The sequence below is a fragment of the Petaurus breviceps genome, unplaced genomic scaffold (genome assembly GCF_028583685.1).
Source record: "Petaurus breviceps papuanus isolate PSGF00001 unplaced genomic scaffold, PetGlider_PUasm1.0 156, whole genome shotgun sequence".
NCBI lineage: Eukaryota > Metazoa > Chordata > Mammalia > Diprotodontia > Petauridae > Petaurus > Petaurus breviceps.
Window position 1 is genome coordinate 9,467,891 of NW_027185720.1, and position 15,871 is coordinate 9,483,761.

At 41.2% G+C, this 15,871-nt stretch overlaps 1 protein-coding gene across 1 annotated transcript in view; it reads right to left on the reverse strand.

The window, feature by feature from the left end:
• LOC138156618 (xylosyl- and glucuronyltransferase LARGE1) overlaps positions 1-15,871 on the reverse strand; it is a 133,792-nt gene that overhangs the window by 51,722 nt on the left and 66,199 nt on the right. The window contains exon 4 of the mRNA XM_069082025.1: positions 11,204-11,359. Within this exon, the coding sequence (XP_068938126.1) occupies positions 11,204-11,359 (156 nt within the window). The remainder of the gene's footprint in view (positions 1-11,203; positions 11,360-15,871) is intronic.

Here is a 15,871-nt window from a genome sequence, read left to right on the forward strand (position 1 = left end):
CCTATGAGCTGGGGGATTTTTAACACAAAGAAGAGAAGATTGAGTAGGGATTTTATATTTTCAGCCAAGCATTTGTCAGGCTGTCCTGTAGATGAGAGATTTGGTTTATTTAATTTGGTGTCAGAGGCCAAAACCAGGGGCTCTCAGGAGGGTGGAGGTGGTTTGAAGGGAGGTAAATTCAGGCTTGAAGTAAGGAAAATATCCTAGCAGCTTAAATTGTCTGAGGGGACTGGGCTGCCTTGGGAAGCAGCAGATTCTCACTGCACAGAAGTCTAGTCTCACTCTGTACTGTATTGTATTGTATTGGAGATTCTGGCTCAGATCTAGGTGCTATTAGATAGAGAAATCCCTTCCCACTCTGACTAGGGGATTCTGGGATTTCATGAATTGGGCTTCAGCAATGGGTAATAGGGAACCAAAAATAGCATCAAAGCCAGGGAGCCTCTATTAGAGTAAGATGAATCCCAGCCAAGTATAATATTTTTAAAGAATACACCAAAGAGAACAGATAAGCAGAACTATCATACACATTTTTTTGGCAAGATAATTGGGGTTCAGTGACTTGTCCAGGGTCATATAGCTAGTAAGTGTCAAGTGTCTGAGGACAGATTTGAACTCGGGTCCCCCTGACTCCAGGGCTGGTACTCTATCCACTGTACCACGTAGTTGTACCCTATATATATATATATATTTTTTTTAAATAAAACCAAGCTGTATGTAATCTGATTGCACGTATATAACCTATATCAGATTGCTTACTGTCTCAAGAAGGGGGGAGGGGAGTGAAGTAAGGATGGAATTCGGAACTCAAAACTTAAAAATAAAAACAACGAATGCTAAAAAAAATGTTATATGTACTTGGGGGCAAAATAAAACATTATTTAAAAAAAAGCAAGCAGTGTGACTTGAAGATTTATGGTTATGTATAGAATCCTTTTTTTGTCTTCTGCTGTATATATGGAAATGATCTTTTTTTGGTATTTATTTTTTAGTTTAATCTTATGATTAAAGAGAAAAGTGATTCTAACAATAGTAAGTAATAATAATATCTAGCATTTTGTATAACATTTGAAGACTTGCAAAGTGGTTTACTCCTTTGATCCTCAAAATAATCCTGTGAGGTCGGTGCTATTATTATGGCTATTTGACAGATGTGGAAACTGAGTCACAGAGAAGTTAAATGACTTGCTCAGGGTCACACAGAGTCAGAGAGAGATTACAACTTGGGTCTTGCTGATTCAAAGTTCTGAGCTCTAGTACCTTCATGACCTAGTTAATGGGAAGAATACAGGAAGGCATGGGAAGACTTCTGTGAACTGATTCAAAATGAAGTATCAGTAAAATAATACACTATCAGAATAAATGGGGAAAAGGTTTTTATGTCAAAATTAAATTCTTTTTTAGTTATAATGAGCAAGCTTGGGCCCTAAGAGCAGCAAGGAGAATACTGGCCCCTTCCTTCTTTGCAGAGATGGCGGATTGCAGATGCATAACACAACATACAACTATGAGACTAGACTGATGCTGGTTGGTTTCTTGAACTCTCCTCCTCTATGATCTTTTTTACCCCTTCTTACAAAATATGGCTCCCAGGGTGGGAGAGGAGGGAGGGATATATTGGAAAATAAAAGTGATACGAAGCCAAAGATAATTATACAACACACACATATACATAAAAGTAAAAAAAAAAAAACAAATAGAGAACCTGGGAGTGGACTTAGAGATGGAGATTTCACAGTGTCTTTCATAGAAGCCATGGTTGGAATCATGGGATGGATGGAGACACCAAAGAAGACACCTACTACCAATGTAGGCAGAGATACCCAAGTTCCGTTAGCATGACACAATGTCAGGATGGGAAGGGACCTCAGAGGCCAACTAGTCCCAGAGTTTTCTAATTTAATGAGGATTCATCTTACCTAAGAAGTGGTTGCCTAGACTCTGGTTGAAGACCACTAATGGGAGATGGCCAACTTCCTTCTTAGACAGCCCCTTCTAATTTTGGTCAGTGCTCATTATTAGAAGGGCAGCTAGGTGGCCCCACAGTGCCCAGAGTACCAGTCCTGGAGTCAGGAAGACTCATCTTCCTGATTTCAAATCTGCCCTCAGATACTCACTAGCTGTGTGACCAGGGGCAAGTCACTTAATCTCTGTTTGCCTTGGAGGGGCTAGGTGGTACAGTAGAAAGAGCTTGGAGTCAGGAAGACCTTAGTTCAAATCTGGCCTCAGACATTAACTGCATAACCCTGGTCAAGTCACTTCACCCTGCTTGTCTCAGTTTCCTCATCTATAAAATAAGCTGCAGAAAGAAATGGCAAATTCCTCCAGTATCTTTGCCAAGAAAACCCTAAATGAGGTCATAATGAGTCAGAAATGGCCAAAATACAACAACATTGTTAGAAAGTGTTTTCTGGACGTCAAATCAAAATCTTTCTCTATGCAGCTTCTCCTAGACCTTCTAGGGTTGAGTAAAACTCAGCTGATTCTTCATCTGTATGACAAGTCCTTCCAAAACCATAAGGAGCTGTCATGTTTTGCTTTATGATTTCTCATCCCTACATCTTCCATCCCATCCTCATCTGTCATGAACTCAAGGTTTTTGAAGTCAGAGGACTGGGGTAAAATCCTAGCTTTGTCGTTGGCTGGGCAACCTTGGGTAAATGACTTGCCTTCTTTGGGCCTTAATTTCCTTATGTATAAAACGAGGGATTTGAATTAGATAATCTCTAAGTTCTTTTTTGGTTCTATGATTGTATGACCATCACTGTTATCTTAACCTAGAGAGTCTCAAAACTTACCCATAACCCTCCTCAAATGTGGGGACCAGAAGGTCATTTCAGGTTATTGCTCCAATGAGGCTATTTTCTTTTGGACCCAAGCATTCTTCCTCCAGAACTAATGCCTGAATATGTCTCTGAAGACCCAGAGACTGAGAATATCCTCTAAATCTTTTCTCTTTGCCTAAAAGTTAAGCACATCAGTTTCATAAGCTAAAAGCCCCATTTCACATGACCCAGTTTTTGGCAAAAGACCACTTTCTATCACACTATGGATCTCCTAATTGGCAGGAAATCTACTAGAGGCAAGGGAAGCTACAGCAAATGGGAAATCTTCTAAACACACCACAGACAGATTTTCTGCTGCCTCCACAGATAGATCACTTTGGGTGAAATTCTGGAAAGAATCATTAGTGAAAACCAAACTACAGATCAGAAATAAGGGATGATTATTGGATCAGTCGCACGTTTTTGGTTTAAATGAAAATTTGCTTTCTTAAAAAAATACTACCAACTACACATATGACCCAAGCAGGACTGGCATGTTGCTTCTTAAAGGAAGATGGAAGAATGTTAGAGGCAAAAGAGAATATTAGAGGCCATCTGATGAAGCCCTCCTACCCTCACTCACCTCCTAGCCCCTGCCCTGACTGCAGTGAAAGAAGAAAGAAGGACATCTGTAGAGTTTCAGCTGAAATGAGAAGTCTAGGAGGGTCCCATAAGGATAGTTGTGTCTGCATAAAAACACAGAATTTCAGACTTGAGAGGCTTAGGGGGTAAAGAAAGGCTGGGCTTGAAGTCAGGAAGATCTGAGTTCAAATCCAGCCTCAGATACTTATAAGCTCTGGGAACCAGAATCAGTCACTATAAATGGGTATAATAACACCTATCCCTAAGAGACTGTAGTGAGGGTCAAAGGAGATAATGTGTTTATATAGGTGTATGTATATGCATGGACATACCCACAACACATGGATACAAGCATGTGTAAATATTATAACATGCATGTATGCATATTTGTGTCTATACTACACACATACACATGTTATCTCATTTGGTCCTCAGAAGTAGTCAAGCTGGACTTCAGTACTCTGATCACCAGTATCGGGCTCTTTGTCTCTCCCACACCCAGATTCCCATCTCCTCTCCCATGTTGCATGAGTTTAAAAGATAGGCATCTGAAAACCTGGGAGTAGAGAATTATCTATATGTGTGTGAATATGTGTATGTATATATATACACATACATACACATACACCTATATGTATACACACAATATACACATTAATGCATATGTGTGTGCATATATGCATATACATGTATAAACTGCACTGAGACCAGTAAGATACCATGCACATCAGTAATTGTTGCTGTGTTTCAGTATTTTCAGTCATGTCTGATTCTTCACAACCCCATTTAGCGTTTTCTGGGAAAAGATACTGGGGTGGTTTGCCATTTCCTTCTCCAGCTCATTTTCCAGATGAGAAACTGAGGCAAATAGGGTTAGGTGACTTGCCCAGGGTCACACATCTAAGAAGTCTCTGAAACCAGATTTGAACTCCAAGCTTTTCACTCTATCTACTCTATCCAGCTGCCCTGTATATGTAAGGCACTTTGCAAACCTTCAAATGCTATAAAAATGTTATTTTTTTGTGCCTTTTTTCTTACTATCATAATTATTATTCCAACTCTAAATGTATGACCACAGGACACCCACCTTTTTTAGATGGTGACATCAAGGCTCAGAGGGGTGAGATGATTTCCTCAAGGTCATAAAAAGAGTTGGTACTAAAAAACTAGGGCAAAAATCTAGAACCTCAAAGAACCTTTCCATTCACAATTTAGGGAGTAAAAGGAGGAAAAACGTGGTAGTAATGAAGTACATTCAACATCAGTACACACCTTTTCATGCATTCCCAAGTACATGAAAGATGGAATGGCAACTGTTAGTAGAGTTGTGAACTGATCCAACCATCCTGGAGAGTAACTTGGAATTATGCCCAAAGGGTTATAAAACCATTCATATCCTTTGACCCAGCAATACCTCTACGAAGTCTGTTTCCAAAAAGAGATAAACAAACAAACAAACAAAAAAGGAAAGGACCTATGTGTACAAAAAATGTTTAGAGCAGTTCTTTTAACTGAGGGCAAATAATTGCAAATTGAGGGGATGCCCATCAATTGGGGAATGGCTGAACAAATTGGGCTATGTGACTGTGATGGAATACTGGTTTGCTATAAAAAATGATGAGCTTGAAGCTCTCAGAAAAAACCTGGAAAGACTTATAGAAACTGATGCAAAGTGAAATGTACTGTGTATATTGTGTTCAATATCGTAAGATGGTCAGCTGTGGATGACTTAGCTGTTCTCAGCAATACAATGATCCAAGACAACTCTGAAGGACTTATGATGAAAAATGCTATCCATCCCCAGAGACAGACCTGATGGGGTCTGAATACAGATTGAAGCAGACTTCTTTAAAACTTTATTTTTCCTGAGTTGTTTTTGTTTTCTTTCATGGCATGACTACCATTGAAATGTTTTCATGACTACACATGTATAACCTATATCAAATTGCTTGCCTTCTCAACAAGGGTGGATGGGGAGGGAAAGTGGGAGGGAAAGAATTGGGGACTAAAAGTTTTGAAAACGAATGTTAAAATTATTTTTACATGTAATGGGGGAAAAATAAAATGCTAATTAAAAAAAATATGGTGCTGCAAGAGTGGCTGCCCCTCCCTCAATGCACATCTACCACTTCGTCTCTCAGACCCAATAAGCTGTGGCCCTAATTGTCTTTCTGAAAATCACCACCATCTGGGCAGCTGTCGCAGCTGTAATGACTTCTTCCCGCAAGCCAGGAGCATCCGGCGTTGGGCTGATTCCAAGAAGCTCCCCTTTTCCCTTAGCTTGTGTAGCCAGCTGACACTTGACACCTTGCGAAGGACCAGGTGGATTCCTTCCCAAGGAGATGCCATCCCGCAAAAGTCATGTTTTACAAACACCATCTCTGGCCCTGCTACTAATCAGGTGACATGTCTGAGACCTGGGCGAGCAAGAGAAAAGGAGGTAGGACAATTCAATCGGCTCCAGAGATATGGTATCTTCTTTCAGGTTTGTAGTGCTGCTCATAATAAAGACATGCAGTGTGGGAGAGGAAATGGGAGGCGGGATGTGGTAGGAGGCAAGAGCCTTGTCTTGGGAATCAGAGTCCTTGTGTCCAGCTCCTCCACTTTCAAAAATCTACAACAGGGAGTGACCTTCTGGATTGTGGAATCCAAGCAAAGAGACCCAGAGATGTTAAGTGAATGCACATTTCACAGATGAGGTGATGAGTGATGCAGTGACTTGTTCAAGGAAACACCGGAATGCAGCAGCTGAGCTGAGACTCAACCTAGATCCTCCAGCTGCAAACTCAGTCCTCCTTCTTCTATGCTTTGTGTGGCTTTGGGAAAGTCATTTCAGTTCTTTTTGGGCTTGGATATTTTGTTTGTTTCATTTGTGAAATAATGGGGCTAGATAAGTGAGGCTCTCCAGTCCCTGATGATGCAGTGAATGGGAATGACAGTCTAATCCACATAAATGCAACAATTGGTGCTTGGCCTTATGTGTGTTTGGTCACTTATTTTAGTCTTGCCTGATTCTTTATGACCCTGTTTGGGATTTTCGTGGCAAGGATATTGGAGTGGTTTGCTATTTCATATTCACAGATGAAAAAAAACTGAGGGAAACAGTGCTAAGTGACTTACCCAGGGTCACACAGCAAGTAAATGTCCAAGGCCAGATTTTAACTCAGGCCCTTTGGACTCCAGAGGTGGTGGGCTATCCATTATGGTGCCCCCAGTTGGCCTGTCCTTATGGATTTCTCCAGCAGTTCTTCCTTCCCTTTTCATCTTCTTCTGGTTCAATACACATACATTTAATCATATCTGTGACATGATCAGTATAACCTAGGGTTGCCTTGGGCACTGGATGGAAAGAATTTAACTTCAGAAGTTGTCTATTTCTCACTCTCCACCTCTACATTTTAAAAGAATGGCCTAAGAAGTTAAACGGTAGCTAGGTGGCACAGGGGACAGAGCACTGGGACTGAAGTTAGGAAGTTCCTGAGTTCAAAATATGCCTCAGACACTAGCTGTGTGACCTTGGAAAAGTCACCAAATGGGTTTTTGCCTCAGTTTCCCCATATGTAAAATGAGCTGGAGAAGGAAATGGCAAACCATGCTATGGTATCTTTGCTAAGAAAACCCCAAATGGGATCATGAAGAATCAGACATGACTGAAAGGACTGAGTATACACAAGAGTTTAAATGACTTATCCAGAGTCACTCAGAAAATATATGTCAGAGTCTTTCTGACTCAGATCTTGGTTTCTGTTGGCTGACTCTCATTCCATTTTTACAGAAGAGGAAAGTGAGGCTTTCAGAGGCTAACAGAATTGTTTAGGGTCATATAGCCAGTATAATACTAATGACAATTATATTTCATAGAGCATTTTAAAGTTTGCAAAGTGATTTACAGATATCTCACTTTATCTTTACAACAACTCAGGGAGATGGGTGCCAAGATTATCCTCATTTTACAGATGAGGAAACTGAGGCCGAAAGAGGTCTGTGATTTTCCCTGGGTCACACAGTTAGTATCTTTCTGTGACTGGATTTGAACTCACATCCTCTTGACTTCAGGTCTGGCACTATTCACTGGGCCACTCAACTGCCTCTATTGTCAGAGACTGGATTTTAGCTTGAACTTCCAGAATCTAAGAACAGTTCTCTATCCATTAGGTCATGCTTCCTCTCATCTATGGTAGTGAATGCCTTGTGAGGAAGTGACCTTCACCAATGCAGAACTGTAACTTACAGCCTTAAAGGAGGGCACTGAGAGGTTAATTTACTTGCCCAAGGTGACCCTACCATTATGTGTCAAAGATGGACCTTGATGACACCAAACCCAGATCTCTATGCACTATGCCATGCCAATGGAACCTGAATAAGAGAGAGGAAAATACAAAAGACCACATGGGGGCACAAGAAAAGAAAGATCACTTCAGATGAGGGCCAGGTGGGAAGACTTCAGAGAGAAGCTGGTATTTAACTGGGACTTAACAGATGAGTAGCATTTCAACAACCTTCAAATCCTATGATATAGACCAGGCCAGAGTGATTAGCTATGCTTTACAAAAAAAGAAACTGAGGTACACTGAAAGGAAGTCATTTGCTTGTTGCCACAGAGGTGGTAAGCAAAAGGCCTGGAATCTGTGTCCAGAGCTTTGGAATCCTTGTTCAGGCCAGGACTGTTTCTGCAATGAGTCCCATTCTTATGTAGAATGCCAAGCAAGTGCTGGGTATTAAATGAAAGGTGAACTAATGGTTTGAGATGACCAGGTTTTTTATCTGAGGCTCTCCTGCGGAAAAAGACATACGGAACAGTTTCCATTTAGCTTTTGAAAAATGGTCCAACAGGCACTCAGAGCTGGCGGATGAAGATAAACACTGATTGGGGAGAGAAAACTAAGCAAAATCAAAGGAACAAAATGTTTTCATGAAGCCTCGATGTGCTTTGCGGAATCTAAAGGTTCTGAGGCCTAATGGTACCTGAGTACTCACACTTTCTTATCCCCAAATTCTCCTGAAACATAGACACTAAGACAGAGTCACTGGGTAGTCCCTGCAATAGATGGCACTCCAGAAGCCTCTCTAATGACCACAAGCACAGGCAAGAGAAGCTTACTAGTGCTTACTAGTGGCACTCACTAGTGGCAAGGGCCAGTTTGCTGAAGTTAAGATCATGCTCCTTCGTTGGCCTCCTAGGGGAATTTCATGGCCAATGACCCTCAGGTTCCAGTGATCACAGATGGGCAGTTGTGGCCTCTGATTCCTAAGTTCACAGCCAGACCCATGTAGCTGAGGGATGATGGGGCAGGACCATTCTCACCATAGAAGACATCTGTTTTGGGTAGAGACACTGAATGAGGTCACATCAGTCACCAGTGCTTTGCCATTGAGAGAAAGAATTACTAATAAACAATGCTTCGGGGAGATCCAGAGTTCCCTTATTTTCCTAAAGTCCTGATTTTTAAAAGTCCAGTCTCTTGAAGGACATTGCTGATGAGATTGGACTGACTTTCTTGTTCAAGACCCCACCCAGGTGGAGTAGCCATTATGCTCTTCAGCACAGGCTTGGGTGGGGCATAAATTCTTTGAACAGAGTGGGGGTAGTCTCCCAGTCCCAGGGTGCCATAATGGCACTCTCAGCCCCTCAGTGTAATCTTCTTTCTCTTGTTAATTGTTAGCCAATCAGAGTTGATGGCCAATCTTCTTTCAAAAGAATGTATAGGGGTGGCTAGGTGGCACAGTGGGTAGAGCACCTGCTCTGGAGTCAGGAAGACCTGAGTCAAATCTGGCCTCAGGCACTTAACACAAAAACTAGCCATGTGATCTTGGGCAAGTCATTTAACCCCAATTGCCCTTCCAAAAAAAAAAAGAAAAAGAACATATAAACCCTGACCCCACTCTGCTATGATTATCTTTGGTCTAAGAGAGACAGCCAAATGACCATGCTTTTATTAGTAAATGTGCTGGCCTTATTAATATAATGATTAAATTAGCCGGAAATTATGTCTCTCAGACTGTTAAGCTGCCGCACCACGGTGTTCTCTGTTGTACCCATTTCCTGTCTCTCCCAAAGACACCAGGTGTGATACCACTTATGAGCTGAGTAACCTTAGGGCAATCATCTGCACCTCTTCTGACAAATGGAAAGGTTGGTCTAGATCAGAAGTGTCAAAAACATGGACCGCATACGACCCACAACCTTCCTGAGCATGGCTTCAACTACATTAAAAGGTAATTCCTGATTTTAATGTGTGGATGTAGGAATAAAAAAAAGGAAATGCATAAACATGGGTGGCTTTCTCGGTCAGTTTGCAACCTGCAGGGATCCTTATGTATAATTTAGTGACCCCTGTTTCTATATGGGTTTGACACCACTGGTCTAAATGATTTTTAAGACCCTTTCTAGTTCTAAATTCTATGATCCTATGCCTCCTGCCTAGACTTTTGGATTTGCTGGTGCTGGCAAGGTCTTTTAAAAGCCCAGCAGATATATATATATATATATATATATATATATATATGTATATATATATATATACATACACACACATACATACAGATATACACACACACACATACATACATAACACAAAAATTCTATATATATCATGTGTGTCCACAGGGTTCTCTTGGTTAAATGTAAGCTCCTTGAGAACAGACACTTTCATTTTTGTCTCTTTAGTCACAAGGCAGTAGCTAGTACACAGTAAGTATGCAATAAATACTTGCTATATTCATATGATTCCCCCCATCACTGTATTTTACCCAATTATATTAATACAAGGCATATAGAAGGGAAAGAGCCATATATACAATAGTATCATAACACTTTTTTTTTCTGTAGCAAAGAACATGGAACAAAAGAGATGCCCATTAGCTGGGGAATGGTGAAGAGACTGCCATATGAGAATGAATGGAATATTGTTGTACCATAAGAAATTACTGATATGTTAGATTCAGGAAAACAATGGAAGAATTATACAAGCTGAAACTAAATGTACACAACAGGGAGAACAATTTGCGGGTTGATGAGATCTCAGAACTCTGATCAAGGCAGTAAAGAATGGGGATTTCAAAAGACTGAGGCTCAAACATACCTTCTACCTTTTGGAGAGAGATAATGGTCTGGAGATACAGAATGCAATACATACTGTTAGACAGGGTCATTGTTTTGATTTGTTTTGCTGGGGTATAGATGTGTTAAAAAGAAAGGGGACAGCTAGGTTGTGCAGTGAATAGACTACTGGCCCTGGATTTTGGAGGACTTGAGTTCAAATCCAGTCTCAGACACTTAACTAGTTGTATGGGCCTGGGTAAGCCACTTAATCCTGATTGCCTCCTCCCCGCCCACCTGGAAAAAGAGAGGAAGAAAGTTTTCTATAGGGTCAGGATGCAAGGCTAGTTTGGAGGATAGTGTCAGATGCAAAAAAAGAACATCAATGAAATAGTTAATTAAAAAATGCAGAGTAGAGGGAAAAAAGGTTGAAAGGGATGCAAACAAATTGAGCAGTTTTGATACTGCCCTTTTAAATTTAATGACTAATCTGTCTCTTTGCAACTTCTTAGAATCATAAAATGTGGGAGCTGGAGGCTCCCTCTTCCAATGTACACCTGATCCTCTTCCACATGCCTTCCAAGGAGTCACTCCACATTTTCTTGAAAACTTCTGAGGAGAGGACCCTGCTTCTTTCCAAGGTAGCTCATTTTACTTTGAGATACCAGCAGTAATCAGGAAGTCTGTTTCTTTTCCTTTCTTTTTCTTAGATCTAGAGTGCTTGGGAAGGAAAATGACCTTTGCCAGCCCCACTTACATTTTCACTGTTGATGTCAGCCTCACTGGGACAGCCAAATAGCTCCCGTCTCAGCAGATTCCCATCGTATTCCAGAAATGTCAGATACAGGTTTCGGAAGAACTCGACATGTTTGTTCTTCACACGGAGTTTCTTTGGGGAGTTCCAATGGATCACCTGGAAGGTGGGAAGACAAAAAGAGGTCAGATAGAGGACAGACCTGGCCACCATCTTTGTCCCTTTCCATTGACCAAAGAGCATTTATTGGGCATTTGGCACTTTTGTGAATTCTATGAGGGGGAATATGGTAGAAGACATGATTCCTGCTCTCAAAGAACCTTTCAATCTTGCTAGGGAGACAAGATATAAACTTAATTTATGCCATGGTAGAGAGACACAAGGTGGTGTACTGGCCAGAGAGCTGGCCTCAGCTTCAGGACGCCTCAGAATCCAATCCACCTCTGACACACACTGGCTCCATAACCCTGGACAAGTTTCTTAACTTTGCAATGATCCAACTGATAAGTTGCAGAGAAAGGGCCTATCTGTAGTGGCAGAGGGAGCTCCTTTTTTGGCACTACCTGCATCAGTGAAATCACAAATTCACCAGAAGTGAGGAATTCAGTGGTATAAATTATACAGGCAGCAAAATCTGGAAAGGAAAGCTGGATCCAAAGACTTGGAATCATCTGAAAGAGCTTCATTGAGGAGAAACTGGGGTTTGAGTTGGGTTATTATATAGTTAGGACTCCTTGACCATGGGCAAGTGACTTCAGCTCTGTCTACCTGACATTTTGATGAGGTATGGGCTCTGGGAGCCCCCTTGAACTCTCCTTGAGTCCTTGAGGTACAAGCTATGGGACCTGCCTTGGACTCTGATTAAAAATCATTTGATGAGACATTTGCACCAGGCAATAAGTCTTACATTGTGGCAGGGCCCATACCTGTAGCCTAGTTACTAACTGCTAACTACTAACTCTAGCCTAGTTACTAGACTAGCCCTCCATTGTTCATCTACTTCCCACCTTTGATCCTATCAAATATCAATACATCCTTGAACTGACCTCATTAACTCCTCCTGAAGACCCTCCCCAAACTCCTCCCCTAGATCACCCCTGGATTCCTCCCACAGTCTTCTGTATATAAGATGCCATACTGTCTTCATGTTTGTGAGAGTGCCATAGAAGAGTGAGAGCTCCATAGAATGACCTAGGACAGACTTACTCTGTGTCTAATACAAGTGAACTTTTAATAAACTTTTCTTTGGCTGAGAAGACTTGAGTCGAATTCATTTGGCAGGACCCGGTGTGTTGGTATTTTGGGGTCTCCAGAGCAACCCTAACCCTCTTAGTGGGTAACCTTTTCAATTTTATTGGTAAAATGGGGCCAATAGTAGGTGTTATTCTATAAGAATAAAAGGATATTTGTCAAACACTTTGCCAACCTTAAAGTACTGTATAAATACAAGGTGTTTGTTATTATTTCTATTATTTGGATAGAAACAGTAGTTGAGGGAGTGTTCTACATGAAGGGAACATCATGGTAGCCTGGCATTGAGACATGGGGATAACTAAAGATGAGGGATCCCTTGAAATAGGGTGAGGGATGCCCACAGTCAATGAATCCTTTTAACCCAGTCATAAGAGGAGTGCAAACATATCTTCTAGGTGAGTACATTTGTCACATATATATATATATGTATATATATAAACATGTATGTGTATATATATATATATATCTATATCTATAAAATTCTCTCGAATAACTGGAAACAGCATAGATGACCAACAAGATAAGATGGTATCAGTTAACAAAGAAAGGCAGGAAATTAACATAATCACACACTATAATGTGATTACAACTAGAAAGTTGGAGGAATACTGGGAAATCTGAAGAGACTTTTACAAAACAATGCAAAGCAAAAAAAGGCAGATTGCGAAGGTTGGCATATTAAAATGGTAACCACAGAAGGAGCAAAGTGAAGAAGAATGAAGAGACAATCCTGTTGAAGACTTTGAGGGAATGACTGATGAATTATTATGCTATGTGAAATTAATAATTTAAATCTAAATAGTTAGTGACAGTTATGGGACAGTCAGAGGCCACCTTGGAGTCAGGAAAACCTTGGCTCAGGTCATCCCTCTGACAAATGAAGGAATGAGTGAAACATAGAAACACTGACTGAGCCCTTATTATGCTAAGTGATGGCCACGGAAGGACCATACCCAGCTTACATTCAAATGAGGGAGATACGATGTAAACAACTATGTACTAGCTGATTCTTAGTTTGGTTTTTTTTTTTTTAATGTATAAGATAAAGGTGGGAAAGCAGGTTGTCCTATGTGTATAGGTTACATACACCCAAGCACATAAAATAAATGGACTTAATGCAGAATGAGGCTTCATCATCATGGTGACTTAATATAAAGGCTATTAAAGTTTGCATAGGAAATGCTATTCATGAAAAACAGGTCCTTGTGTTTTCTGGGAAATCACGACTCATCAATTTGCACGGGGAGCCCTACCTCCCACATGCTTCTGGGCAGCTCTATGGGGGTGTGTTCAGTTCTAGAGAGGAGAATTTGGGAGAAATGGACAAGAGAAAGTGCTAGAGTAAGGGGAAACTAAAAGCAGGGAGTTTGAATAAGTAAATTCTTAATCTCATAAGACTCCCAGAATCTCAGACTATTCGGGGTGAAAGAGAACTCAGGGATCAGGCAGCTGATGGGCAAAGTGTGTCCCTGGCAAGAATGGTTATCATCTGAAGGTCACATAATTAAGCAACTGGCAGAAACCAGGCTCTCTGGCACGGAGTCCAGCACTGTCTCCACATTCCCTTTCATTTGCTAGCCCTTGGCAATCACTTCCCTGCACCTCTGCCCAGGCTCATCGATTTGGAACTGGAATAATCATAAGACCATAGAAGAACTACAATAGACCTCAGAGACCATCTAGTCTAACTCCCCCATTTTACAGATCTGAAAACTGAGGAGCAGTGAGGTTAAGAAACCTGCCCAAGACCATGTAAAGGTGGGATCTGAGTATTGATGCTTCCCTGCCTTCAGAGGCATTTATTATTGCCATTTATACCTTCCTTTGGATCCTCATTGGGTAGCACCATGCCCCGCACAGGATACACAATGAACATAAGCCTTTTTTAGATAGGTATTGACCATCTGACTGATCAGAATTACAAATTCAGTTCACATTTCTAAAGATCATTTGAAATTGACAGTGTTTTCCTCACAACAACCAGTAGAGAAAGGTACTACAAGTATTATTGTCGCTGGTTTGCCAATAAGGAAACTGAGGCTCTGAGAGATCTAGTGAGTTATCTGTAGTCATCCAGGATTGCCTTAAGGGTCAAAGCTTAAACCCAGAATCTCTTGGCTGACAGGCCAAAGCTTGTTCCACTATGAAAATATTTCTTTGGGCTGCTACAGTCCATTATATTGCCCCAAATCCCTGACATCAAAAACTGCAGAATAATTTCCCTCTGAATCCATTCCTAGGAAACAATTTTTCTCTTGAGGAGAATCTGCATGCTTCTTTCATTCAGAGGATGAGAACTCTCGAAGCTGATGCATCTCCCTTCTGACTTTGTTGTTAGGAATTGGAGAGTCACATTTCAGGGCTCATATGCATCAATGCACTCATTCCAAGTACTTGGTGACAATGATTTCCCAACTTCCCTTCACTGGACTTTGTCCTATTTTGTTTATAAGTGTTCCGTTCTGTTTGCATTTTCAATCTGGAAGTCACCACAAGTATGACTTCTGGTCAGCAACAGCTGCTGGGCTTTCACCCATATGGGGATCTCCCTGGTGAGAAAATTTTCTCTACCAAAGCAGGCTGGTACCTTCCATGCAATTTACAGCCTTGGAGAGTTGGGGAGTGGGAGAGGTGTGAGGGGTAAAGTAACTTAGCCAGGGTCATGGGTTAGAAACAGGACTCGAACCCAGATCTTCCTGGTTTTGAGAGTAGCTTTCTAGCCACTACATCCTGCTTCACTGCCGCAGGAAGGATATAAATAATATTCTCAAAATCCCTACTGTAGAGAAACCCACCAGGGACCCTGATCCCAAAACATGCTGCTCATCCTGACCAGTGTAGAATAACAGCTGAATTGACTGGTGAGGTTTGTAGTTTAAGGGGTCCTGGACACTACTGACATACAATACAGTGGATTCTTGTATGTGCTGTGTGCAAGCCATCATGGGAGATGCATACATAAGGCCCATTTAATTTTTTTCTTTGTCTCTAAAGCATGGTATACAATAAGTGCTTAAAATGTTTTTTTTTTAGAATGAATGAATGAATTTCAATAATGGGGAATGGCCTATAGGAACAACTAGAGGTGAGAAATGGAATGCTGAAAATGGGAAAGTGATTGGTCTGGTCTAGATGGAATAGAGTCCCTAAAGGGCTAATAATTTGAAAAAAAAAAGCCTGGGAAGGTAGATTAGAAACATATTGGACAAAGGCAATCTAATATGTACTGATTATTTCCTTCCCCATTTCCTCCCTCCCTACTTTCCTTCCTTCCTTCTTTTTTCTCTGTCTCCCTCCTTTCTTTCCTCCCTTCCTCTGTCCTTCCCTTCCTCTGTCCTTCCCTTCCTTCTTTCCTCCCTTCCTCTGTCCTTTCCTTCCTTCCTTCCTTCCTTCCTTCCTTCCTTCCTTCCTTCCTTC